Raw genomic sequence first — 26,421 nt, 5'->3', positions numbered from 1 at the left:
CGATGGCGCTCCGAATCTCTTTTGGCTTGGCTTGGCTACATTAGCCAGGGGCAAAAAATGGAACAATGGAACGCTGCGAAATCTTGATCATTTCGACGGTGATTGCCAGTTGCCGATTTCGAAGAGGTGGTTGATGCCTCGTTTCGAAGCATAAAATAACGATGATAGGATTGCTAATGTGGGTTTTCATGTCAGCGATCGCTGCTCTGCTATTTTTTTTTTCATCATGTAGAAAAAGACTTGCGCCCCCCTGTTGGTTCTGGACTTCTTGGCCTGTCTGCTTATTGTTCTGGATCCCGTTGTCAACTGACAGAAGCCGAGGTACACAACAGGTCCCATCGTTACAACGCTGCAACGTTCCATATCCAGCGGTTTCGCTTGTTTCTGCAATGACGTTGGGAGAAACAACAGCGGAAGCAACACGAACTTGTTTGTGTCTGAGCTGTCCATTGCTTTCAGAACGGTCTAGGATGCTCTTCACTGTCCTCTTCCACTAGCTCTTCAATGCAGAGAGACGATGAAGGGAAAATTCATATGATCATCACGACTCCATCGCAAAAACGAATATTACAACCGGCAGAGGATCGACATGACATGGATCTTGCAAAGATTTGGAAACGCCGAACTCCGGTCCTCTTCAACTACTAGCTCGCACCATAATCGCGCCAAAAGTCGAGGATGACAGCGTTGTGTTTTGTTGTCTTGCCAATGTCTTGAACTGCGGCCGATCAGAAACGAAACATCCATCTTGCGGTGTTGAGATCTCATTGCCGGTATCACAGACTCTGGTCTGGTTTCTGCTGTTCCTACAGCCAGTCTGAACTTATCCAACTTGACCGTTTTCTGGTCCCTTGCAGCGGATAAAATCCCCTAGGAGTCAACGTCCCCTTCTTAACAACGGCTCCCTGAGTCGGCAAGCATTTCACACTTGCTCTCTCCCGGTTTACGTTGCGCCCAAGGTATTTTCCCGACCCGTGGGATACGCGCAGCATGCAGCATGCAAGAGGACGGGACGTTATCCGCAAAACTTAACGTATGTTGTCCCTGCCTACGTGCTTAAGCTTAAACGCGGGCCATTTGGGGTGGGAACCTCAATGTTGTCTATCGTGACAGTGCATGACTGCAGTACATTAGCTCTTTCGTGTTCACTCTGCTACTGCGTTCGGCTTTCTGCGTAGCCATTGCACTACTTGAAAGTCTGTGATGTGTGAGATGCAACCATTTAGACATGGTATATTTTCGGTCCTCTGTTTCGCCGCTTGCGTAAGTAGTTGCCCATGCGTAACGGCTGTGTTCACGCTAAAGCTCGGGTGGGCAAAGTGGGGTGTAGAAGCAACCAGGCGATGAGGTTGTGGTATTGACGACGTCGTCATACCGGTAAAACAAGGCATCTATGCCATCTGAAGTGGTTGCAGCTCAGACCCTGTTCGTGCGAGCGCTATGGGTAGACCGAACTACTCACAAGGGTCCGGGTTTAGGGGTATGATATCATGCGGCTCTGATCATAGCCTCAGCCCCGAAAACTTGCTCTCGGGCAAAACCTGGCTGTTGACGAGGTGAGCGCAATGGGCACTAGGCCACAAGGTCACAACAACGGCAGACCGCTGCATCAACAACAGCTTTGTCTCTCCGTCCGTGCCACTAGGGATCCTGTCTCAGACGACGGCAGCTCACATCCTCTGCCAAACTCGCGACCCTGACCCGATCCCAAACAAAAACGGTTAACACACTTCATCCGTCAGACAAACCAAAAAAAAAAAAAATAATATAGGCGTGATCAAACACATCCCCTCACCCCTTGGACGACCCCTCCATAGCCTCAACATCCACCTCCTCCACCCGCCACATATACCACATAAACAAGCTCCTATACGGCCTAAACCTCTCACTCACTTCTATCATCTCTCTCTCGCTCATATACTTCCACTTCCCTTTCTTTCCCCCCCTCCATTCCTCAACCTCCCCACATCCTTCCCCATGAATCTCGCCAACCCCCTCTGAACCCCCAAATCCCCCGTCGAAAACACATCCATCCTCTTCAACGCAAACACGGCGAACATTTCAGCTGTCCAGCGGCCTATCCCGCGGAGTGAGGTTAAAAGAGTAATGAGTTCTTCGTCGGGGGCTGAGGCGAGGGTTGTGGTTGACAGGGTGCCGGAGAGGAAGGCTTGTGAGAGGGAGTGGAGGTATTCCGCTTTGCGTTGAGATAAACCGGCCGTGCGGAGAGTCTCTAGCGGGGTGGCTGCCACCTGCGCTGGGGAGGGGAAATATCGGGAAAGGAAGGGTTGTTGAGACTGGGATGGGGGCTGGGCTTGGTCCTCGTCCCAGAGTTGAGGCTGAGAAGCGTCGCCATCAGAGTTGGACGGTTTAAACAGCGCGATGAACTTCGCCTTGATACTTTTCGCGGCTGCGCCGCTGACTTGTTGGGCGATGATACTGCTTGCTAGGGCTTCAAACGGATCTACTTGCTCAGCGAAACCCTCAGGGGAGAATAGTCGACAAGGATACTTGTCGATGAGGGGTTTGAGACGGGGCTCAACGCTGATGAGGTGGTCGACGGCTTTTTGGAGGATGTTCTCGGTTGTCGTGATGGCTCCAACTGTTGAGGAGGGTGCTTGGGTTGGTGAGGGGGCGACGCTCTGGCTGAGTTTGGACTTTGCGGGACTAGACACTGGGGAGGAGGTAATTATGCGGGAGGTGTTGGGTGAGCGGAGGACGGCGTTGGTGCGGTTGGGGTCGGCAAGACGGGTGATGGACGCGGGCTTGGGCTTCGAGGACGGGGTCGATGTGTTGTGAGAGCAGGTCCCGTCCGTCATGAGTTTCACTGCGGCTGGAGTGGGTGCTCCTAAGGGGCCGACGGTCTGCTCATTCTTGATAGCACGCCGCCGGCGTGGTGTAGAAGGTGCGCCATCGGCATCTTCTGAGACTGTTTGGGAAGCCTTTCGCTTCCGTGATGCTGCGGGAGCTGAAGGAGGGGCTGGAGCCGTAGCCTTTGTGCTGGCTAAGGCAGCAAGACGAGCTGATCTCCGTGTTGCCATTCTGTCCCTGATCGTAGATGCTCGAGTATGAGCTGGGGATTACAAGGACAAAGACTGGTCAACGCGAATGGATATTGAGGACTGTAACCCCCAAACCAACAAGTGATGGAAGGGTCTCAACAATTGAGCCAGCCGTAGTTATTGCAACGCCAACTGGTGAGAACATATCACGATAAAACTCGTGGGATATTTTTTTTTCCTGGCCTATTCATCGATGAGCTTGGAAGCAAAGAGTCAATTTCACCCGAGACCCTTGACCTCGCCCCTCATGAGACGCGCCCTACGCATGTCATCCGCGCCGCCTGTCGCCAAGTCACGTGATCACACACTCAACCCAGACCCTTCGATCTGGGCCTGCACCGGCTCCACTTCTTCCGGTTGATCGGCCGGATGTCCCGTGTCGTGTCAAGAAGCGCAAAGGGGAACGCTTGAATGCCATTTTATTTGGACCCACCGAGTTTTTCTCAGCGAGTCTACTGTCGACGTCCAGGACAGAGTGGCAAGAAGCTGAGGGCATCCACAGATTGGACTCGCGAGGGGTTGAGACTCACTATTGTTTTGTCAGGGCAAAAATCGAGATGCAGCGTGTCGTGCTTATCGCGGCATGGAAATTGGGGCTTTTGACCAGGAAATTGGATGAGGGCGGCCCGCTGCCGTTGCAAGCCCCCAATGACGGGATGCAGAAGGCAAGGATGGGTGATAAAAGTGTGTATGCTTGCGCTGTCTATATTACAGTTACACTACGGGGGGCTCGGCGATGAGCCCGAATAACTGCTGCCTGGGTTCGTGTAGATATTTTGGGATTTCTCTGAGAGAGCTCCTGAAGCGATGAATTTGCGCACTACGCTTGCAGCTCGGCCTGGCCGGTTGGATTGGGCAGGCCAGTAATCCAAGAAGGATTGAAAAAGAAAATCAAGGAAAAAGTGTAGAGTTCATATTTTGCAAGGACAGCCCTCGTCCAGTCTTGGCGTTCCCTTAGACCAGCGGGCAGCAGCCCCTAACAGCCGGCACTCCCTGTGGCGGCGCCCAAGGGGACCAGACCCAGAAGCCCAGACGACGCTAGCCAGAAGCGAGAACCCTTTTTCCATGTACATTGCGTTGGATGTCCATCCGTCCTGTTCTGACGATTCTGCTGCTCACGCTCGTATGTCTTGAGCAGCGCTGCCAGAGTCGAGTTAGAGGGCCAACTTGCACAACTGCTGCCTCTTGCCAGTAGCAAATCCAGAAATCCCGACGACACGATAGGTAACCTTCCGCACGTACGTGCTACAGCCCGCTATCTCAGCCAAGCGCACGCCCGTGCCGACCATTCACCATTCGTTTAGCCCAGTATCCCACATCTCCCAGCATCCATCAGGTCCATCAGCCTGCTCCGATCGGCTCGATCCAGTCCCGAGTTCACCGTTCTCTATCGTGCGTCTGCTCTTGACTGCGCCTGTGCCCACACAAGGCTCGACAAGTTCAGCGCCTCCTGGTGTCACGCCCAAACCCGCTTTTTCTCCGTGTCCCGACAAACTCGGCCAGTTGGCGACAAATAGCCTCGCATCACCTCGCTGTAACCCCGAGCCGGCCTCGACCGCGCGTCGTCGAATCCCTCGATTGGCGCACCCACGAGAGTGTTCCGTAGATACCACAGATATTGAGAAACACACGCGGTAGCGGGGGCACCTTGTCCTACCCGTTGCGCCATTGACGTTTCGGGGCGGTGCCCGGGGCCACTGACCTCTTTTCCTCTTATTCCTCTTCTTCTACTTTCATCATGCTGCTTCCAAAAGGCGGTGTCAGCTGGAAAGCTGCCAGAGCACGCCTGCCTCCGGGCAGGGCGATATTTGTCGTCCTAACAAGGGCGCGCTTCCTCCTCCTCATTGCCATTGCCGCCATAATAGTATTACTATGGCACGGCATCAGCTCGTCCGCGCCTGAGATGCAAAGGTATGGCCCTCTGCCCCTCCTTATGAGACCAAAAGACATTGGCTGATTTCGAAACCCCTCAGATTCGTCTGCTGGGGCCCGTCGAAACCCCCGACAGAGATGACTCTCACTGAGCAAGAAAGATGGGCCGCCCACCTGCACACGCCCGTCATCTTCAATCCGCACGCCCCGATCGAGATTAACTCGTCGACCATCGTCAACGTCAACCTCAACGACATCAAGTCGACCACCAAGGCGTTGGAGCGCGAGGAGCGCGTGCTGATCCTTACCCCGCTCAAGGATGCCGCTCCCTACCTCAACAAGTACTTCGAGTTGATCGCCAAGCTGACCTACCCGCACCACCTGATCGACCTGGCTTTCCTGGTCGGCGACTGCACCGATGATACTCTGGCTGTGCTGGCCACCGAGCTCGAGCGCATCCAGAGCCGTCCTGATCATGTCCCCTTCCGCAGCGCCATGATTGTCCAGAAGGACTTTGGCTTCAAACTGGACCAGAGCGTCGAGTCGCGCCACTCGTTTGAGGCTCAGGGTCCACGCCGCAAGGCCATGGGCCGCGCTCGTAACTATCTGCTTGCTACGGCTCTCAAGCCGGATCACTCGTGGGTGTACTGGCGCGACGTGGATATTGTCGATAGCCCCGATAAGATCATTGAGGACTTTATCGCGCATGATCGGGACATTATTGTTCCCAGTATGTGCCCTACTTGAAGTCAGGGAGAGAGTAGAAGCTGACGTTATGCAGACATTTGGTTCCATCGCTACGAGAACGGCCGCGATATTGAGGGAAGATGTAGGACCACTTCCACCCCTCCTAGCCCTCCGAACAATAGAGTATAGCTAACGTTGGATAGTCGACTACAACTCGTGGATCGAATCTGATAAGGGCCGCAAACTACGTGCCACCCTTGACCCTGATGTCGTTCTGGCTGAAGGCACGTCACCTCACACTCCTTTTGTGCCCTTTCCCCGCTAATCCTTCCTAGGCTATAAGCAGTACGACACCGGCCGCACCTACATGGCTCGCATGGGCGACTGGCGCAACGACAAGGACGAGGAGATCGAGTTGGACGGCATTGGCGGTGTGAACATTCTCGTCAAGGCCGACGTCCACCGGTCTGGTGAGTAGAAGCCTAGTCTCCTATCCTGGAAACATAAAACACTAACAATCTGGTAAGGCATCAACTTCCCCTGCTACGCCTTCGAAAACCAGGCCGAGACCGAGGGCTTCGCGCGCATGGCCAAGCGCGCCGGCTACGGCGTCTACGGCCTGCCCAACTACGTCGTGTGGCACATCGACACGCAAGAGAAGGGCGGTAACCTATAGTGCGAGTATCCTTTTCCTGGAACTCCTGCTTTGGTTGCTTAATTCGGCCTCCCAAACAAGCCGACTTTTTTTTCTTTTTTTTCTCTGAGCCGGGCTTTTCACTCTTACGTACTACTACTACTACTACTACTAACACACACACACACACACACACACACAAACCTACTACAAAGACAAGCAAATATTAGTCGTATTTTCTCCTCTGCACACACACACGCTCGAACACGCACGCAAGACGCATATACATACAGACACATATACACGCCACACGCACAAACGTACGTTGGAAAGGCAGGCTGTTTTGCTTGGTTGGCTGATTGGCGGCTAGGAGGAATGGAAGGAATGGAAGGAATGGAAGGAATGGAGGGTAGGATTGTGTTAGGAAAGCCTTTTGTGTCATTATGAGTCAAGACGACGGGATGGATGGAAAGAGAAAAGAGGAAGATGATGAAGACAAAAGAAGATAATGCACGCAGTACGTATTACTTATTACTTACTACCTACCATGACGGCTCGAGAGTGAAAGAAGATTTCCCGAACGCTAGCGTTACGCTATTACTACTAAGGACGGGCTATCTCGGACACGCTTATCACTACATTTTGAGGTTCCCGCTTGCTCTAATACGGAGGGTCTAGCGTCACCAACCGGCAATCTGGATAATTCTCTTCCTTGAGAAGCAACTTACCTTAGTAAGAACACGCCGACCCTGGTTCTTCTAATCGCCGTGTTTACTGCCGCTGGGGTCCTTCTTACGGCTCGAACCTCCATTTCAGAAGAGAAAAAGGGCTAGGACAAAGAAGGCCAGAGGGTTACTGTCAAAGAGCTTAACGGTTTTACTTGGATGCGACCCTTCCTCTCCCAGAGAGAAGGGCCTGGAGGGGTAGGGAAGGGAGTTAGGGGGGGGGGAGGGACACCGAAGAACTACAGATAAGGGGATGAATGGGCCTGGGTCATTAATCGTCGAGTCTGGGTCATCTTATGGGGTTGGGGCGTTGAGAATGATAGTGAATGATGGATTGGGTAGGTGATTTTATCAAAGCTGGTCGACTGAAATTATGGGATGGGGTGTCTTTGTTCTTTAGATGTCGGAAGACAGTAGAAAGGTCCCTCGGAGTAGGGTTCCTCAAGTGGGCGGAGGGTGAGGGCTGTTAAAGGGAGGTCTGGTATTTATTGGGGAAGTAGCGCAGCAGACAGTTCCATGAACGATGCTTTGTTAGCCGTGGCTCCTGTGGCTGGTACTCGGGGTGTGTTTTCCGGCTTCGAGTTTTTCTTTGTCTGGAGTATGCATATCTGGTTGGGACGGACTGGTTTTTCTTTTTCCTCCTCCCCCCCCCCCTATTTCACTCCTGAATCCAGTTTTGCAATTGTTGGTTGGGGTGTGGTTCGGTAGGTTGGTGAAGTAGCCCAACCATTCCAGCAAGTAACAGAAGTTATGATTTACTTCGTCTTCGGCACGGACATGGGCGGAAGAGAGCCAAAGCAGGAACAATGCACTCAGCGCTATTTAACTGTTTGCCCCTTGGTAGACCCTGTGTTTGGCAAGTAGCGGTTCTCAGGGGACAGTCTACCACTCACTATACATTTTTCCAGGACTCCAACATCGCTATTCATAACGATGTCCCGGTCACGAGTTGTCAAGACTGTTTTCTGTATTCCAAGTCTATACATGTACAAGCCAGTTCGTCACTTAGAACGACGGCAAGTACCTTCCCCGGGGGTCCAAACCACTTGATATCAACTCAGTTGATCCCCCACGTCTACTAATAACCCTTCCAATCTCCTCCTTTAAAAGTACACTCCTCCCCCTCTCTCCTGAACCGCCCCAACAAAGTCTCCCCCTAGTCAAGCAAAGCAATTTTAGTGCTGGCCCTTCCTCCGGACGACCTCCAGCGTATCGAGGGCGTGACGCTCCTTCTCCTCGGCGACGACCTGCTTGAGGACGGGGGTCAGGTACGGGACGTCTTCCTCGGGCTTGGTCCACTCGTTCTTGGGCAGCAGCTTGTGCTGCAGGCTGAGCTGGGTGGCGCGGCGCAGGCGATAGACGCGGTCGTAGTTCTCCTTGGGTGACAGCCGCTTCAGGGCCTTGAGAACCCGCTCGTCCTCCTCGCAGATGAGGTCATCGGCGCTGGTGGGGTTAGACGGGCGTTCGTTTCGTGGGACGGCGGGAGTTGGGAGCGCAATTGAGCCCGGAAGAGCTTGCAGACCCAATTGGCTGCCCCAGGTCGAGGGTATACTTACCGGAGACCCATCTGACGGTAGCCAGCGGCATTGACGTACCAGTTGGCGACGGGCTTGAGCAGGCGGGCCAGCCAGGGCCGGGCGACGACGGCGTCGATGAGGGAAGGGGCCGGGACGGGCATGGCTGCGGCGAGACTGTGTTTTGGCTGGATCGCACGGGGAGAGGAAGTTGTTGGAGTCTAAGGACGTCGCCTGGTCTTGGGATCGAGATCGAGATTCACGACCCAAATTGCCGCGAAATCAGACGGTTGCTTTGCTTTCTGCCCACACTTGGTTGGTCCGGGCGCAAGCTGCTGCGAGCAGCTCCAGGGCCGGTCCCGCCCCTCGGGAAAAACCGTTGTGGCCTGAGGTCTCCTCGCTTCTGTGCCTAATCCGCAAGGCATGAAATGGCAAGGCGGGGTACGTACCCCGCGATATGTTACGCCGGTACAGAAAGTGTGAAATTACGATACATAAATTACGCCATCAACGGCCGCGATGTGGTGATCATGAATCGGACTGGCACATGTCAGAGAGCCAAGCAACTCGGGACTAAGCCTGAGCCTGTGAACACCGAGCTCCCGCCCGGTCGGCATATTGTTCTGATCCGGGAATTCAGACGATATCCCGGCAGAGCAGTTTCAGGCCGAAGCAATATTGCGCGATTCTAGAGGGCAATCGGCGCACAATCCCTTTGGTCGAGTTGCAGGTGGTGCAGTATTAAGTATCCTTTGTTAAGAGACAGTCATCATCTTTCAGGTTTACTACGCTCACCCTGCGGCGGAATCTTAGTAGGCACAGAGATGGTGAGTGAAGACGAGCTGCCGCTGCTCTCGATCTTATGCCGGATGCGGCCCCCCTGTCTTGACGGCGTTTCAAGCGCTCAAAGACTTCGAGGATTGCATGACTCGGCCGCAGGCAAAGATTGGCAGAGATGCCAAAGGCCCCGAAGTGACGAACCCCCCACCTTTGCAACGCGCCCTGATCAGATCAGCGCCACGGAAAAGTAGGGGCGTCATTGGCTGCGCTGGCCAAGCTGCAACCCAACGTAACTGGAGTGTAAGAATGCCGCGTGCAGAGCGTGTAGAAATACAGCTCGATGTCGAAGTGTCTGCAGTGAGTTTTTGGTTATGAAGAGCGCAGACCCGTCCCTCGGCGCCCCCCGGCACTGAACACCCACTGGACCACAGACTTGCAGCGCCTTGCACTGGCCCACTGAAGTTCTGAGCCCTTCCCGGCTCCCGCGATCCCCCACTGCCAAGACCTCGACTTTCCACTTCCAGTGGCCTTTCGTCTTCCTCTCCCACCTTTTGCGACCACCAACACCGCGGATCACCCACGCTTTTTGTCAACCGCCGGACATTCTTGTGCTGTTGTCTGCGACCACACAAGCGATTAGCCCACTCGCCCACTGCATCTGTCTTTAACCAACTGGTTTTGCTCACACATCACTGAGGGTTTTAGATCGCCATTGACACCTTGTGCCCTACATCGATCCGATTATCCGCTTCCTTTCAGACTTTCTCGCCCTCCCGGCTCCGGGTTCTCCCCCCCCCCCTTTCCCCGCCGCTCGGTGCGCAGAGGCCCCGATCCATTGGCACATGGGCTGCGACCGTCGCTCGCCGTAGTCGCAGTCACGATCCCCAGCCGGCGCGGGCGCCTGTCCAGGTTCCCCGCAATCCGGCACGAGAGGGCATCGCAGACGCTCGAAAGTTTTATACACATCCGGATCCCCATCCGTCCGGACAGCCTCTTCCATGATACGAATAGACCGTTTTTGCCCTTGGTCCCAGTCTGCCTTGTATAGACGACTACTGCTACATCTCGACGTCGGTTGTTACACAATATACAAAGAAGCGGTTTGCGTTCTGTGACGTCTGCCGTGATATTAGACTCGCCAGCCTACCTACAAAGACCTCGGCCATAGAAGAGAATACACTCGTTTCTTGGAACTTTTGAGACCCTGCCTCTCCTCCAGGAAGGCGGCATGTCTCACAACCAACACCCCCTTTCCGCCCACAGCCAAGCGGCGCCCACATCGCCGGCCGAATATGGGGTAGCACTGCCGCAGCGTCCGCCACCATTATCTCGCTCTGCTCCTGCGCCGACAGTCGAGCCGCCATTAGTACCGCCGACGACAGTAGCGGTTGCGGCGACAGCGTCAACAATCGAGTCAGCGGTAGACTCTCTATCCCCATCCTCAACAGCAGCCATGCCAGACGATGTGCCCCCCCACCTGCAACTGACGTACCTCGAGCGGTGGGCTGTCGACGCCTCAGACTCACGCTTCAACGCGCTGGCTGGAGCCATCGGCGGTTTTGCCTCGGGCATCGTCACCTGCCCGCTGGACGTCATCAAGACGAAGTTGCAGGCGCAGGGGGGGTTCAGCACGCGCGGTGCCCACCAGACGAGGGTCTACAAGGGCCTGTTCGGAACTGCTAGCGTCATCTGGCGGGAGGAGGGCCTCAGGGGGATGTATAGAGGGTTAGGGCCTATTATCATGGGGTATCTCCCGACGTGGGCGGTGTGGTTCACGGTATATAATAAGACGAAGAAAGTGCTGGGGGAATATCATTGTAGGCTTCTCCCCTACCTCCCTTATGCGGTCCATGAATGAGCTAACCGACGTCCAGCCAACTCCTTCGTAGTAAACTTCTGGTCCTCCATCATCGCCGGAGCAAGCAGCACGGTCGCCACCAATCCCATTTGGGTCATCAAAACCCGCCTCATGTCCCAATCTAACCCGCACTCCCGATCCGCCTCCTCCATCCCCCTATTACCTCCCAAGGGCCCCGGCGCCGGCAACACTCCGACTTCCCGCCCCGTTCACTATCACCCCTGGCACTACAAGTCCACCTGGGACGCCGCCCGCAAGATGTACACGACCGAGGGCATCCTCTCGTTCTACTCCGGTTTAACTCCCGCTCTGTTGGGGTTGACACACGTGGCAGTACAGTTCCCTGCCTACGAATTCCTCAAAGTGAGGTTTACCGGGCGCGCGATGGGTGCGTCCGCTCCTGAGGGTGAGGATGATAAAGGACACTGGTTTGGGATCTTGAGCGCATCGATTCTGTCGAAAATTTTGGCGAGCTCGGCGACTTACCCGCATGAAGTGATTCGTACGAGGTTGCAGACGCAGAGGAGGCCGATTCCGGGGCAGGAGTATATGGAGGGGCTTGGGGGGTTGACGACGCAGCCGGCGATGGGCAATGGTGTCTCACTCCCCGAGAAAGGGTCAAGTGAGGTGAAAGTGCAGCACCAGGGACCAAAGTATAAGGGGATTATCTCGACGTTTAGGACGATGTTGCGCGAGGAAGGGTGGCGAGCGTTCTATGCGGGGATGGGCACGAATATGATGAGGGCAGTGCCTGCAGCTACGGTGACCATGTTGACGTATGAGTATGTCATGAGGAGGCTGAATCATGTTAGGGCTAGTGGGAATGGGAAGTTGGCGATGATTGAAGCGGGGAGGGGGGAGTTTGGGTCATAGGAGGTTAACAAAGGGAAAATAAATGGGTATAGGGTTAAGGGGATGTAGGAGGGGGAGGAGAGGATGATGGATTACTGCATTACACTTACAATGCGCTTTTCTTTGTTGTTGTTGTTGTTGTTGTTGTCGAAAGACTTTTTTTAAAGAGAGATACATACGCATGGTATGGTACATACAGCTACATAGGTACTACATACTGCTACTGCTACTGCTACTACAACTACGACAGACGAACGACAGACAGAAGGAACAGGCTTGGGGTGCATTAGCTTGGCTTGATTGTCGAGCGGACAGGCAGGCGGGCGGGCATCATGGCGTGTTTCGAATAATTTGGAGCACCAACAAGGGGGAATGGATGATGGATTGCAGTTTCTGTTCTATACGGCATTTTCATCTCTTCTGTTTTTTTCTCTTCTCATCATGTACGGATGGGGCGAAAACGGGTTTCGTTATGGTGATGGTAGTAGATGGCTGGCGGCTGGTTATTTCTGAAGTTGTTGTCTGATCAGCTTGTGTATATATAGTAGATGATTTGATGCAAATCACCTTTTTTCTGGTCAAGATATTGGTGTCTGAGCAACTATCAAAAGTGTCTGAAGCACTTGATCTGATGCTGAGGAGAGCCGTTGGCAAAGAGAGGACTATGTACACCTTTAAGGATTGAGAACTTCTAAGCCATGAGCCCAGTTGAGAAGGATGTACCTTCAAAAATAAATTATTGGGGTATCATCTCCAAGCAAACCCTAAGGTCCTCAATTACTTCTGGCAGATGCCTCGGAGCTCGTCCATCGTCAACTCCGTCACTCTCCCCACCTAGTCACGCGCACCTATCTCGGAAATACCAACTCCCATATATCCACCTGTTCACTCATTAACCTTAGCTATACACGCTGACTTTGATCTTTTAACCTTTCGATCTCCGTAGTTCATGGCCTTCGCCCTTCGAAACCCCTGATGGCAGCAGTACTTCCTCCAACTCTAACCCTCATTCTCGCCTCAACACCTTTCCATTCTCCGAGCAACGTTTGCATTTTGAACAAGCTGCTCCTGCCATCCCAACTCGGCAACTGCGCAGATGTCGGCTCATTGTCGGACCATAAGTCTTATTTTTCAAGGAGGATTGTCAGGGAGAAAATTACCTAGAATAGCGGGAGAAAGATTTTTAAGGAAAAGCGTGAGGACAATATTGCTGCTGATATCAGTCGAAGGGTAAGCTCCCTCTCCTCCCTCTGACTACGCGGAGAATATTTGGGGGCGGGAACGCTCTTGGTTCTTTTCGCTGAAGACAGTGATGACGCCTGCGGCGGCTTTTTACCATGGCTTGTCTGCTTTTTATGCATGTTCAACTTACCCTCCTATTTTCCTTTTTCAGTACCGGTTTTCTTTTCCACATGGGGAGAGACCTTGCTTGCCTTGCCTTGACAGCTACACGAGGTCCTCAACTCGCGCAGCGAGGGGTAACGCGGTAGGTTCCTCTTAGCAGTTTCCCATCTTTACTCATATGTTTTTTTTTCCACTATCTTTGAACTCGGCGTGGTCTCGTCCCTTAATCTGATTGTCCCTCACCAGAGTTCAAACACCTGCCGAGTTCAGTAGTACTAGCAGCGATTTCGTGACGGCAGTGAAAAGGGGGAGTGAGGCCCTAGCAGGTTGCACGGTTTTGTCTTGATTTTCCAATCACACCCCGCTTAAGTCGAAGATGGAACAAATGCCAATTGGAACCAACATCTCCTGCATCCAGGTATCATTAGGATTCTATGGGATGGAAGGGCGCAATGAAGCGTAGTGTTTACGAGGGATGAAACACTAACACTTCTCATTTCTAACACTACCGACTATGTTACCGGACAATACAATGACAACGCCATTAGTTTTGAGGTACCTATATACAGTACAGACACACGAGACAACCATCAGAGCTGCTGATAGTCCTTATCCTACTTATCCTCCACAGTCACCCAAGAACACGCGATCAGCAATGAAACAGACCAACTCAGGGACACTCACCTCACAACTCACCTCACGACTCACCTACCTCCCGTGCCCTCCTGGCATTCTATTTCTGCTCCTTTTTCTCCTCGCCCCCTTCTTTCTTCTCCCCATTCGTCTTCGCCTCCTCCTCTTTCTTCTCTTCTTTCTTCTCCTCCTCGCCATCCTTCTTCTCTTCCTTCGAATCTTCCTTCTTTTCTTCCTTCGAATCTTCCTTCTTTTCTTCCTTCTTTTCTTCCTTCGAATCTTCCACATCCTCCTCTTTACTCTCCCCACCGCCCAACTTCTCCACAATCCCCTGTACAACCTTCACCGTCCCCTCGGGACTCCCCAGCTCCAGCGCGAGCACCTTGCCCGTCTTATCCACCACAAACACACCCCTCGCCGCGCCCTTACCGCCGGGCTTCTTCAACCCCAATGCCGTCAGCAGAGTCGTCTTGGTGTCGCACAGCAAGGGGTAAGGAAGCTTCTGCTTCGTCTGGAAGGTCGTGTTCGCTTTGGGAGAGTCGGCGGACAGCCCGTAGATGGAGAAGCCTGATGTAGAGGTGAGAGAAGAGTGGTTGTCGCGGAAGAGGCAGGCTTGGCGGGTGCCTTTCTTTTCGTTAGTACCGGGTGTTTGGGCTTCTAGGGAGAAGGGGAAAAGGGGACTTACACCCAGGTGTGGAAGCCTTAGGATAAGTGAAGATTACCACACCACTCTTGCTCTTGTCGACCAGCTCCTTGAGCGTGGTCTTGGCGCCGTCGTTGAGCTCGATCTCGCCGCCGAAACCATCGAGGTTGATAACGTCGCCGACAGAGGGGACGGCGGTCTCCTCGCCCGTAGCGGCGCCGTTTGTGGCAGCCTTCTCCTTCTGAACCTCCTCTTTTTTGTCGGCTTCAGCGCCGTCCTTCTCGGCCTTCGGCTTGCGAGACCTCTTGGTGCTGGGCAGCGCGGCGGGCTCGGCGGCGGGCGCGTCGTCGGCCTTGCGCTTGCTGCGAGTGGTGACGGGCATCTCTTGGATGTGAGGAGCTAGATAGCTTGGGGGAAGTATATAAAACTTGGGATGAATATAGCTATAGCTAAGCGCAACACCAGCTCTGGCGCGACGGCTTACGGCAGTGCTGCGAACCGCACGGAATATACCAAGCCTAAGAAACGCCACGGTACTCAGTAACCAGATACTCCAAGTCGCGATAGGTATGCGACTGGGTTGCGATTGGGATTGGGTGGTGTTGTGTAGAGTTGAAGAGACGAGACGGAAGAGGAAAAAAAAAGTTGTGAGGAAAGAAGAGAGAGGTTGTGTCGCGCGGCAGCGGCAGGGAGAGAGAGAGAGAGAGAGAGCCTGCCCGTCTGGGGTTGGGTCACAGCACCTTTTCGAATTCGAAGCTATGGAAAGCTAAGTTTGTTGCGCAAGGAGGGAATGGGCCAATCAGAGTTTGAGTGCGGGCGGCGCTGCCCGCCGAGGACAGGTCCAGTCGGGGCTGGAGTCGGGGTCTGGGGGGCAGAAAACAATGGTTTGGCAGCGTATAGGAAGATGGATGGAGAGCTGGCTGGGTTGCAGGGGACTGGGGATGATGAGATGGACTTGGGGAGGGGGTGTGAAACCTCAACTTCCGGAATACCTAAGATGGATGTATGGATGGATGGGATGAGCACTCTATGGATAGATCCCCCGCTCGCTTTGTTACGGCAGAGAGAGAAAGAGAGAGAAGAAAAAAAAAGAAGCCCGTGATCCGTCCGTGGAGAGAGAAGAGAAGATGAGAGAGACGAGAGGGTTCTCCGTGATGGGGGCGACAGGATTACTGCTGCGGATGGTCAATTGGCTAGTTGGCAGGCTGATGGGCGGACGCTATGGCGCGGGTGTTTCATGCAGAGGTGGTATCTCGCAACAGTGTGACAGTGACATGCGAGTCACGATATGGACACAAAGCGGATCGTAACTGTGGTTGGCGGTTGGCAAACGGGGGCGTGTTTGGGATGTGTTTAACTGCAATATGTACGCAGGATATAAAGACATCTTGGTAGGGAACATAGTTTTTTGTACGATGGGAGAGGGGTTGTTGGTGTCGGACGACGTTGGATATATTTCATACAGAGGGGGGACGGCACTTGGAGACGGTCTGGATGGCTCAACGGACAACGGTCTACTCGGACATCTCAGGATGCGGATGCTGCAGGCCATCTGAAGTCTGAAGTCCTCGAATGGATATTGAGTCTAAATGCAGAAGAAAAGTTATTGTTTTGTCCAATGCTTTTTTAGAAGCCTTCATCAACCATGTCTGCTCAAAGGGCCATGTGCAATGCCGCAATTCCCGTCGCTTCATTTCCAAACGGAAGGGAGAAAGAAACGGGAATGAACCCGTAAAAAATCGACAGGCGTCTCGCTTCCTCCGCCATCTCGTCGCAAGGCTCGCACGCTGGACGCCGACGGGTTCTGGGGAAATTCTCGACCGATGTACAGACCCTGGGGATGTGGCTCGTGCAACCCCGGACCCTCGTGGCTTTCGTGACTTTCTCACGTCGGCTTCTGATTGATCAATTGCTTGCCAGCTGCCAGCCGCCAAGCTTTAGATGACCTGTGCGTTCTTCAACCAACCAAAGAGCCGGGTAATTTTCGGGTCTGGAGCAGCCCGAGCCTCCGCAACGGCAGGCGAGTTGGATGCCAAGACCAAGCCCATCGATCGAGCTCACGTTCGACCTTTGGGGCTCGGGAACACCGATCCACGACCTTGTCGTCGATTCTCCTCCACTGTCCGCACCACATCGGTGTTTTGCTGCCAACCATGGCTTCCAAAGCCGCCGCTGCTGCCGCGAGCAACGCGGTTAGCATTACCAAGGTTCGTCCCCCCTTCAGCTCCCAATGAAACATCCCCATCCCACCTGCGGGGATATCCTCCCTCCCCCTCGATACATGATGCTAACCTCCTCCCCTTACTCCCCTAACCAGAAATATACCGTCCAATCCACCGGCATCTGGGAGCGTATCCGCCGTGCCCTGGTCATCGATCCAAACCGCTCCAACGGCGTCCCGCTCAACCCCTACAACCGCAACCCCTCGCCAGGCGACAACCCCCCGCTGGAGTACACCGATCCCGTGACCATCCCGGCCGGCGATATCGCTGACAACCCGTACTGGAAGCGTGACTTCCGGCGGAACTACCCGCGCCCCAGCGTCATTGCGCAGGCACAGCAGGTCGCGCTGCTGAGCGTGGGGAGCGCGGCGCAGCCTAGGGTGGAGTTGATTGGTGAGGAAGGGACCAAGGCGCTCGTGGCGGCCGAGGAGGAGGGTAAGGAGAAGGGGGTTGCGAAGTATTTGGAGGAGAAGGGCGCTGAGGAAGCGAAGAGGGTGTTGGCTTTGACGGGGGGATTGCCGCCTACGCCGAGCGGGCAGACGATGGTTACTGGGCAGTGGGACGTGCATAAGTATGGGTTGGCGGAGGAGCAGAGTTATGGGGGGAAGTAAGTTTCATCCCTGACCGGCTGACTGGGGTACCAGTTTGGCCTGATTTGAGTTTGAGAGAGTGAGAGCGGTGCTAACTGATTAAGTGACAGCTATCCGTGCCGGTCTTTTGTCTGAGTGTGGGGACGAGAAGATACATGTATATAAGGGGGATAGACTAGGCTAGACGGGGCTGTTTGTGACAAACGGAGGACGTTGCGAGAAAAAAAAAAGAGGACTATATTACCGTCCAATTACCCCCAGTTATGAGAAAGGAAATTCCAATCCACGGTATGGTATTCCAGGTCAGACCCCTCTAGTCTGACTACTACACCTCCCAGCATTCCCATCCCTCCCCTCCTCAATCTCCGTCCTTCTCCCCTTCTGCCCCCCATTAGTACTCCCCTCTCCATTTGTCCCAGTAATCTTCTCTTCATGAATAATCCGTTCAATCAGTTTGACCTTCCCCTGCGCTCTTTTCATGCGACCATCAAAAGCGTCGACCGCTTCGTCTGTGTTTTCGACAGATAGACTCTCTGTTTCAGAGAGTGCGTAGAGCGAGGTGATGTGGCGTTCGATGCGGGGATTGCTTGAGATTAGAGGGGGGAGGGGGATTCGAGAAGGGGGGATGTATTCTTGGGAATTGGACGAGTCGTTAGGTTTTGAGGAAGTAGTGGGGCTAGAAAGTTGATCCTCTTTCGTTGATGTTAATGTTGGTTGTTGCGAGGATGTCTGCCCTTCCCTGTCCCCTTCCCTAGGACCTGCTTCAACACCATTCCGCTTTATTCCCTCCCCTACCCCATCCTTCCCCTGAATCTTTTGCGCAGCCCTCAACCGACAAGCCCAAACTATCGCCTTCCCCTGTAACCGCCCAGCTTCTAGGAATCGCTGGAAGCCTCTTTCTAGTCCGATTTGTCTGCCTTCAGCGCGGCCGGCGGCTATGCCGTCAACTAGGCCCTGCTCGTAGCCTTGGTTGTAGAAACGGTCTTCGAGGGTGAGGAGGTCGTCGAAGAGGTCTGCTGTGTCGTTGACCTCTGACACTGTCGCATTATTTACGGTAGGAATGGAGGGTTGCGGTTGAGTGGATAATGTTTGCGATCGAGAAGGGGATGTTGTCGTCATTCTGGAGCTCTGTTGCTTAGGCAAAAAGAAGGTTTGCGATCGCTAATCAAAAGGGATGGATGTACGTAGTTGTATGGAGCCAAGCAGGATCTTAGAAGCAAGTCCCTGATTGCTAAGCGCAGAAAAAAAAAAGTTTCTCGACGGTTGAGGTAGAATTGAGACTGAGATGCTTTTGGCGGGGTTTCATATCGGAGAGAACGCGCGACGCGAGCACTCAGCGCAGCGGCGCGGGGCCAAATTTTGGGACCCCGCATTGGTGGCGGCCGGCCTTGGTCTTCGTCTGAGCAGTGTGCCCCTGACCGTCATCTCATCTTTGAGTTTGTCTTCACATTCAGAACAAAAGTATAAAGCTTCAAATAGTTAGTATGAGTCCCCTTTAAAACTTCCAATTCTGAGCATTTGTATCTCCTTCAAAAAAATAAAAAAAAATAAAAAAAAATAACGCCAAGCAGGACAAAGACAAGTAGATCGATCATAGGGCCCAGCTAGACCATTCCATTACACCCCCTAACCTCCCCCAAGACCTCCCAACCCTCCTTCAAAGCCTCAATAACCTCTGCTTTCCCCTCAATGAAGCATCACCATTCCCCCATTAGCACAAACGACCTGCCCCGTAATCCATCCCGCCTCCTCGCTACACAGTAATCCCACCACACCGGCCACTTCCTCCGTCCTTGCTAACCTCCCCCCAAATTCTTCCGCCTCCTGCCTCACCTCATTCCCATCCTGTTCCGTGACCTCCATCAGCGGGGTGTGCATCACCCATCCTTTTATTCCCTCCAAAAATTGGGGAGGGTTAGCCCTGTACATAGGACCTTCCACGGGACCGGGGTTGACCGCGTTGACGGTTGCGCGGGAGGAGAGTTCTCGTGCCCAGGTGCGCGTCATAGCTTCTAGGGCAGCCTTGCTCCCGCCATAAACGGACTGCGTCACGAAGCCGCAAGAAGAGGAGACGGAGGAGATGTTGACTATACGACCGGAGCGGTCATTTGGTAAATATGGCAAAGCGGCTTGGACTAACAGCAGCGGAGCGAGGACGTTGGTACGGTAGGTGGCTTCGAAATCTTCGATGGTTACGTTCTCGATTGGGGCGTTGCGCGCGATGCCGGCGTTATTGATTAAGATGTCAATCTGGAACGGTTTTGAGGGGAAGTGGGTGGTGAAGTGCTCGCGGACAAGGGAGATGAGGGTGGCAGGGCCCGAGGGGGAGGAGAGGTCTACTGGGATGGGGAAGACATGGATGTTGTGTTGTTCAGAGAGCTTCTGCGCGAGGGAGGAAGCGAGAGGCGTTGAGCTGGGGGAGGTGTAGTTGAGAACGATGTTTGCGCCTTTGGAGGCAAGGTTGGTAGCTATGGCGGCGCCGACGCCTGTGATGAGGGTGTTAGCAACGTCTCTTGGGAGAAGACAGGAAATGGGCGAAGCCTACCTCTCGAGGAGCCGGTTACGATGGCGAGCTTGCCTTCTAGTGGGCGGGACATTGTAGGCAGCTAAAATATCAAGTCACAAACACGTTGAATTATTTTCTGATTTTGGTGAAATCGAGCAATTGATCTCGTGCTTCTCACTTCAACTTATTTACACGGCCGCAACTCGACTTGACTGGACTCCCTCCTGCGATGTAAGTGAGCCCCGCATGCCCCGCAATGCCCCACGTAAGTGGGCTTCTCGCCAAGACGCCAAGCCAGCCCAGTGGGCAGCACTGAATTTCAACCTTGCCCCACACCAGCTCAACATCAGCGATCCATCACCAGCGCTGTCGTCCCCCTCGTCGTCGTCCTTCCCCGAGAATTATAGTATAGCGAATCAGTTACCCCCAAGGAAACCGCCAACATGGACATCCGCCTCCTCCGCCCCTCCGACATCCCGCTGATTCAGCACGCGAATTTGGAGAACTTGCCCGAGAATTACTTCCTCAAGTACTACCTGTACCACGCGCTCTCGTGGCCGCAGCTTTCCTTCGTCGCCGTCGATGTCTCGCGCCCAGCCAAGTCCCCTTACGACTACCCTAAGATCGTGGGCTACGTGCTGGCCAAGATGGAGGAGGAGCCGGCGGACGGCGTGCCGCACGGGCATATCACATCTCTCAGTGTGATGCGGACGCATAGGCGTTTGGGGATTGCGGAGAAGTTGATGCGGCAGAGCCGTATGTCTCTCACTTACAGCCAGTTTGTGTTGGGCAGAGGCTGACACCAATACAGAACTAGCCATGGTAGAAACCTACAACGCGCATTACGTATCCCTCCATGTGCGCGTCTCCAACAAGGCGGCCATCCACCTCTACCGCGACACGCTCGGTTTCAAGACCGAGAAGGTCGAGGCCAAGTACTATGCGGATGGCGAAGACGCCTACTGCATGAAGCTGGATTTGACCGCGCTCAGGGAGCAGATTGCTGCGCAGCGGGAGAAGGAGCTGGAGGAGGATAAGGCTGCTGCAGGTTCGAATGGCGTTAATGGTGCTGAGGCGGGTACCGAAGGCGTTGATGAGGGCGAGGCTGTGGGGGATGTCGGGCGGGACCCGAATGCGGATGCAAAGAAGGAGAAGATGGTTAAGGTGAAGGTTGGGCGCGCGTTGGGGGTTGGAGAGTTGGTCGAGAGGGATGAGAGTAAGCATACATAGCTGAGAGTTTAAGGGAGAGGGGAGTTTGGGGATTTTTGTGTTATAAGGCTCGGGTGGTTATATGATGTATTTGAAGCAGGGGTAATAGGGTTGGTCAGGATGGGTAAATATATCATGGTTACGGGGATAGAAAATCTGTGAGGGAGCTAGATCTAACGGAGAAGGGATTGTGACAGTAAGTCCTCCATGTTTACAATCTCTCTGTTCACATCAAACCTCCTATAATGTTGCATTCAAGCAGTCTACCACCACCCCTCCCCCTAACAACCTCCGCCGTCTCCTGTGCCGCCACCTCCCTGGCAAACTCCTCATCCGCCTCAGTCCTAACCTTCTCAATCCTCTCCGCCAGCGCCTCTATCTCCTTTTCGACCTCCCTTGCTCGTTTCTGCTGCCTCTCCTTCTCCTCTCGATCCACTTCTTCAACCATCTGCACATGCAGAGCCTCTAGCTCACTGTGTTTCTGCGCGTACTCTATCTCCAGGTCTGATAGAAGCGCGTACTTTGCTTGTGAACCCGTAGGGGGGTTGGAGTCTGGGGCAGGACGGGGAGGGGGTGGCGGGGCAGGAGGGCTATCTGGATAGGAACGAGGGAACTCCCTCCCCACAGGCGTTGCCGGCGCCGACCTCACCTGAGCCGCTCCAAACCCAACACCTCCGGTGGTAGCACCAACCTGCGAGACGCTATCCCCCGGCCCGACTGGTGGTATCTCCCCACCACATCCATACCTCCTTGTCCTTCTCTCCTGCCTACGTGCCTGCCTCCTCGCCTTCTTAGCCTCCTTCTTCTCCCTTTTCTTCCTGCGCCTCTCTTCCTTTTTCGCCTTCCTCCTGGCTTTTCTTTCCTCGCGTCGTTTCCTGCGCTGTTGCTTAACCAGCTCACGCCATTCTTTCAGGAACTGTTTGACTTCTGCTCGGAGGACAGCAAAATTCTCCTCGCTCAGGGGAGAGCTAGGGTTGGGGTTGGAATACCGGGCTTGGCGGATCTGCTCCCTCACAGCACGGACTCGTTCGCGAGTGATGGGCTGATCGGGGTGATGGAGAAAGCTGAGGAGGTGTTGCCGGGCGACGGGCAGCTGGCTGGGGGAGAGGTCGTCGTGCGAGGGGAGGGAGAGGATGCTGTCGACGTCAGAAGAAGATGAGGAACTTGAGGAGGATGAGGAGGAGATGGAGTCGCTGCTACTGCTTGAAGAGGTTGAGGATCTTGAGACAGAGCGGGCTCTGGGGTCGCCGTGACGGTGGGTTGATCGGCCGCGGGGGGCGTCTTCGCCTTCTCCTTGTCCGTGAGAGTGAGAGGGTCCCTCGCCGAATGGGCCTCTCCCCCAGGAGTTACACCTCTCATGCCCTCCGAAGCCCCTTCCCCCTCCATATCCATGACCTCCCCATGGTCCTCCCCAAGCTCCCCAACCCCTCCCCCTTCCCCAAGGACCCCTTGCTGCCCCCCAGGGTCCATGGCCAAAACCCCTATGAGGAGGATGCATTGGAACAGGGTTGCTCAGCACCCTAGTCCCATTGATACTGATCCCCTCCGGTCCAGCCTCAATCCCGCCAATCTTGAGGGTGCCTGTGCGGCCGTCTGCGACGAATGCATTGCCGATGGCGATGCGGTCTGGTTCGACGTGGATTGCGCCGAGGTGGAAGCCTCCTGAGAGGTGACGGGGGTTGTGGGGGCTAGGGCTGGGATTGGAGCTGGCATTGGCGTTGGGGCGATTGCTCCCTCGGGCTCGGAAGCCGGTTGTGAAGGCGTTCCAGAAGCCTCCTCCTGATCCAGAGGGAGATGGACGAGCCTCTTCAGCGGCAGTATCCCTTTGTCCCTCTTGGCCCTGATCCTGACCCTGACTCTGACCGGCCTCCTCAGAGATAGGCATTGGCGGCACCTCCCTCATCTCCGGCATACCATCCCCCTCCCCCCTCGATACTACGGTTCTCTCAGGAACATTCAACCTAATCCTCACCCCTCTTGGCCCAAAAAACCCTTCATTCCACTCCCTTACCGTCTCCTCCATGCGTCTCTTCCTTTCCTCCCAGCTTGGCATCTCATTTCTTTCCCCTTCTTGCCCCTCCCCTTGCTTCTCCCGCCCTCCATCCCATTCCCCCGATCGGAACCCCCCCGGTATTGTGGCTGCTGTCGTCGTCGTTGTTATCGTCGACGGAGGGGGTGAGGTCCCCCTTTTACGTTCCCACGCCCGTTGATTAGCAACATCTACCCACCAAGGCCCCAGAAAATTAACAAACGTCCTCCAGTCTTGCTCATTGATATCCCTCACTCCGAGAGCAGGGGGATATGGCAGGGAATCAGGACCCAAATCCTCTGTCACGGTAATAGGGTACACGAGCGTCGGACGGGTGTACCCGCTTGGAGGGAGAGGCGCAGGGCGGGTGGAGAAATATGCTTGGGCGGCGGCATTTGTTATGTAGGATGCTTGATCGTCGAGGGGAAAATGAGGTTGGGTAGAGTTGGGGCCGGCGACCTCGCTAGGTGTGGAGGAGCCGGGGGGTGTGTAGATGACTGTGCTGGAGGCGTCGTTGATGTCAGTGGAGGCATACTGGGGGACAGCCTCAGCTGGGGTTGTGTTGGGGATGTAGTTGGGATGATTGCGGCCGCTGCCAGCGTTGTTGCTGCTATTGGCGCCAGTGGCGGAGTAGATGTCGGTTTCGCTGTAGGGAGGTGGGGCGATGTCATCGTCTAGGAGGTGGGATGTCATTTTGGATCGATCTTAGGATAGAATGTAGAATGTGAAGTCCGAATTGTAGTAAGTCAGCTTAATAAGGATGGGAGAGGTGAACTAACAGCCTGTGTTGTTGGGCCGAGAGAATGAAGGAAGCAGTTAATGTTGGTATAAGTCAAGCAGGTCTGTGACTCAGATCATCTAGCAGTGATGATCTGATTAATGCACCTTGAACAAAACTCAGAACGAGACAAAAAACACCAGAGCTGGAAAGCACAGAGGGGGGTATGCGATTTATTCATTTCAACCGCCCAGAATGCAGGTAGTGTCTAGCTCAACCCAACAGCCTTATTTTGCCCTTGTCTCCCACAGCACATTCCGCCTGTAGTATGGCATTGCATGGCATGGCATGGTCTCGGCCCAATGTCATGTTCACCACCCTGGACAAAAGAACGCCGCAACCCAGAAAGCCCGGTCACCCCCCTCCCCCCTCCCCCCTGCCCAATGCCAAACGCAATACACTGCACATTCTCTTCAGTAAACCAAGCAGCTTGTAAGCACACATTCCTCATTCACCCGCTCCCCGCATCTGATGCAAATGCGACCCTGTCGGGCCTGGAACCAACATTACTCCGAGTCTACTTCCTCTCCTATCAATCACAAGCAAGCTTGATAGCTAGCAGTGAGCTAAAATTGCCCCACACCACGCACGCCACTTAGCTTACGCGGCCGACTTACTTGGCACAGTGTTTTGGTAGCGTTCTGGCGGTAGGGCTAAAGCTAGGCTGTTGGAGGTGACGTAGTATGTATGGATGTGATATGCTTGAGGCCTCCTGGATGCCTGGCAAGGCTCGAGGAGGAAGGTGTAAAGGCAAGGCAGGAAACTGATTGATTGATTGATTGATTGATGCAATTGTGGTGTGAGTGCGTAGTGCACTCTTTCACCTTACAAGGCAAGTTAGATTAGGTAGGCTTGCAGAGCTTGCTAAGCTTGCAGCTTGCAGCGCAATTACTCGCCAACCTGCAGGGAGAAGCCAATGTCCTCGATCTTGTAGTGGTCAGCGTAAATGCCACCAAGATGGTGACGAGTCTGCGGCCCCCTGGATAACGTCAGTACATGTGACAACCACGCCGTTGTGAATAGACTTACAGATTGGTCAGGTACACGTCGACCAGATCGGGAGGGATATAGTCGGTCGTGGTGTTCTCGACCTCGAACGAGTCCAGCTCAGGACCATCTGCATAGCTGACGTAACTGGACGGGTTGCCCAGCTCACCGCGCGACACTTCATCACTTGGGTCCTCAGGACAGAACTTGTAGACACCACACAGCGCAATTACTGGCTTCAGGTACTCATGGGCAGCCTGGGCGGCAATACACGCCCCGCTGTCGACCAGCAAACCACCATTTTGATAAACCGCCTTCGCGCCGAAAATGACCTTGTTCACTCGTGGTATGTACGCCATCAGCCCGTTACTCGCCAGATTAATGGTGCTAACGCCCGCTGCATTTAGCTTCTTGCGCAGCGCAGCATAAGGCTGCTCCTCCTCCCCGGGAGCAGGCGGGTTCAGGCTGGCTAAAATGACCGTAAACCGACGCTTGGAGGCAGCCTTCACAAGAAATCGCTCGACCGTCTTCGAGGGCTGATAGGCAAGGACGTAGTCGCCCGGATGGATCTGAATCTCCGCAAAGCTGGCGATCTGGTCGTCGGCCTGGTTGATCTCGTCAAGGATCTCTTCGATGCCGTCCATCACCTCGGAGCGCAGCGCGTGCACGCTGAACGGCTGCTGTGCCTGCGAGATGGGCGTCGATGCTCCCGTCACGGGGCTCTCGCTCGGGTCGGCCACCGAGAGCAGGTTAAACATAGACTTGGAGACTTGCAGGCCCGAGGTGAGCGTGCGAGCGGGGGAGGGGGACGTTGTTGGGGAGGAGGCTGGCTCGGGGCGAGGCTTTGGATGTCGGAAGCTGCATCGCTGGCTATGTCGTCGGCATTCCGGTTCTCAGATGCCTCGTCGCGGATCAGGCCCAGCACGCGACGAACGATGTTGCCAATCACGGGCTCATGGGGGGCCGCGCGAGCGAGTCGTGCGCCGGCAGTCTGCACGCGGTAGAGCAGCTGGTCGACATCATGCCATTTGGACTTCGCAACGACCTGGCGGAGGAGCTGGGCGATTGCGCCGGCGCATTCATCGCCTGTGACCTGTCTCCGTTTGAGGAGGCTGGCTAGTTAGAATAAAAGCATGTAGATATCACAGTGTGAGGTAGGTTCCTACAAGATCAGCGACTCAATTGATGCCTCTAGCGACTGGTCTCTGAGCGATTTGGTCCAAGTAGCCAAGCTAGGGGTGTGGCTAGCTTGTGATGGCGCCATAGCTATATGTGGGAACAAGGGAAAAAAAGAAAAAGAAAAAGAGAGGAAGCTCTGTCGACAGTTGGCGATGTTGAAGCAGTCACTTTGTGAATAGTTCCCCAAGCAAGGTCTTGGCTGCGTCAAACTCTAGCTCAATAGAAGCACAATAGTTACGCACTTAATCACGATGTTATTGATGACTCAAGCCATCAAACGTCGGACACATCACAAAGAGATCCTACAATTTCTAGGTGGG

At 54.4% G+C, this 26,421-nt stretch overlaps 10 protein-coding genes across 10 annotated transcripts; 4 read left to right on the top strand and 6 right to left on the bottom strand.

Moving 5' to 3' along the window:
* Positions 1–1,913: 1,913 nt before the first annotated feature.
* Positions 1,914–3,038, bottom strand: CTHT_0063560 (uncharacterized protein; the record flags this gene model as incomplete). Its single annotated transcript, XM_006696600.1, has 1 exon — positions 1,914–3,038. One exon carries the CDS (start codon positions 3,036–3,038, stop codon positions 1,914–1,916), a length of 1,125 nt encoding a protein of 374 aa, XP_006696663.1.
* A 1,759-nt stretch (positions 3,039–4,797) lies between these two features.
* On the top strand, positions 4,798–6,294 carry CTHT_0063550 (uncharacterized protein; the record flags this gene model as incomplete). Its single annotated transcript, XM_006696599.1, has 6 exons — positions 4,798–4,970; positions 5,033–5,661; positions 5,713–5,760; positions 5,822–5,866; positions 5,954–6,088; positions 6,146–6,294. 6 exons carry the CDS (start codon positions 4,798–4,800, stop codon positions 6,292–6,294), a joined length of 1,179 nt encoding a protein of 392 aa, XP_006696662.1.
* Positions 6,295–8,152: 1,858 nt separating this feature from the next.
* CTHT_0063540 (putative cytochrome b-c1 complex protein) lies at positions 8,153–8,655 on the bottom strand (the record flags this gene model as incomplete). The annotated part of the gene is made up of 2 exons (XM_006696598.1): positions 8,153–8,420; positions 8,534–8,655. 2 exons carry the CDS (start codon positions 8,653–8,655, stop codon positions 8,153–8,155), a joined length of 390 nt encoding a protein of 129 aa, XP_006696661.1.
* A 1,844-nt stretch (positions 8,656–10,499) lies between these two features.
* On the top strand, positions 10,500–12,002 carry CTHT_0063530 (putative mitochondrial carrier protein; the record flags this gene model as incomplete). The annotated part of the gene is made up of 2 exons (XM_006696597.1): positions 10,500–11,088; positions 11,146–12,002. 2 exons carry the CDS (start codon positions 10,500–10,502, stop codon positions 12,000–12,002), a joined length of 1,446 nt encoding a protein of 481 aa, XP_006696660.1.
* A 2,056-nt stretch (positions 12,003–14,058) lies between these two features.
* On the bottom strand, positions 14,059–14,983 carry CTHT_0063520 (putative disrupter of telomere silencing protein; the record flags this gene model as incomplete). The annotated part of the gene is made up of 2 exons (XM_006696596.1): positions 14,059–14,582; positions 14,644–14,983. 2 exons carry the CDS (start codon positions 14,981–14,983, stop codon positions 14,059–14,061), a joined length of 864 nt encoding a protein of 287 aa, XP_006696659.1.
* Positions 14,984–16,754: 1,771 nt separating this feature from the next.
* Positions 16,755–17,434, top strand: CTHT_0063510 (NADH-ubiquinone oxidoreductase-like protein; the record flags this gene model as incomplete). Its single annotated transcript, XM_006696595.1, has 2 exons — positions 16,755–16,808; positions 16,919–17,434. The coding sequence occupies 2 exons, from the start codon at positions 16,755–16,757 to the stop codon at positions 17,432–17,434; spliced, it is 570 nt and encodes a 189-aa protein (XP_006696658.1).
* A 282-nt stretch (positions 17,435–17,716) lies between these two features.
* On the bottom strand, positions 17,717–20,010 carry CTHT_0063500 (uncharacterized protein; the record flags this gene model as incomplete). Its single annotated transcript, XM_006696594.1, has 3 exons — positions 17,717–18,541; positions 19,247–19,899; positions 19,959–20,010. The coding sequence occupies 3 exons, from the start codon at positions 20,008–20,010 to the stop codon at positions 17,717–17,719; spliced, it is 1,530 nt and encodes a 509-aa protein (XP_006696657.1).
* Positions 20,011–20,362: 352 nt separating this feature from the next.
* On the top strand, positions 20,363–21,149 carry CTHT_0063490 (uncharacterized protein; the record flags this gene model as incomplete). Its single annotated transcript, XM_006696593.1, has 2 exons — positions 20,363–20,675; positions 20,731–21,149. 2 exons carry the CDS (start codon positions 20,363–20,365, stop codon positions 21,147–21,149), a joined length of 732 nt encoding a protein of 243 aa, XP_006696656.1.
* A 205-nt stretch (positions 21,150–21,354) lies between these two features.
* Positions 21,355–23,850, bottom strand: CTHT_0063480 (uncharacterized protein; the record flags this gene model as incomplete). Its single annotated transcript, XM_006696592.1, has 1 exon — positions 21,355–23,850. One exon carries the CDS (start codon positions 23,848–23,850, stop codon positions 21,355–21,357), a length of 2,496 nt encoding a protein of 831 aa, XP_006696655.1.
* Positions 23,851–24,823: 973 nt separating this feature from the next.
* CTHT_0063470 (translation initiation factor eIF2b-like protein) lies at positions 24,824–26,186 on the bottom strand (the record flags this gene model as incomplete). The annotated part of the gene is made up of 4 exons (XM_006696591.1): positions 24,824–24,914; positions 24,965–25,764; positions 25,857–26,034; positions 26,089–26,186. 4 exons carry the CDS (start codon positions 26,184–26,186, stop codon positions 24,824–24,826), a joined length of 1,167 nt encoding a protein of 388 aa, XP_006696654.1.
* Positions 26,187–26,421: the final 235 nt, after the last annotated feature.

Source organism: Thermochaetoides thermophila, assembly GCF_000221225.1.
Source record: "Thermochaetoides thermophila DSM 1495 unplaced genomic scaffold scf7180000011821, whole genome shotgun sequence".
NCBI lineage: Eukaryota > Fungi > Ascomycota > Sordariomycetes > Sordariales > Chaetomiaceae > Thermochaetoides > Thermochaetoides thermophila.
This window is presented reverse-complemented; position numbering and strand designations above follow the sequence as displayed.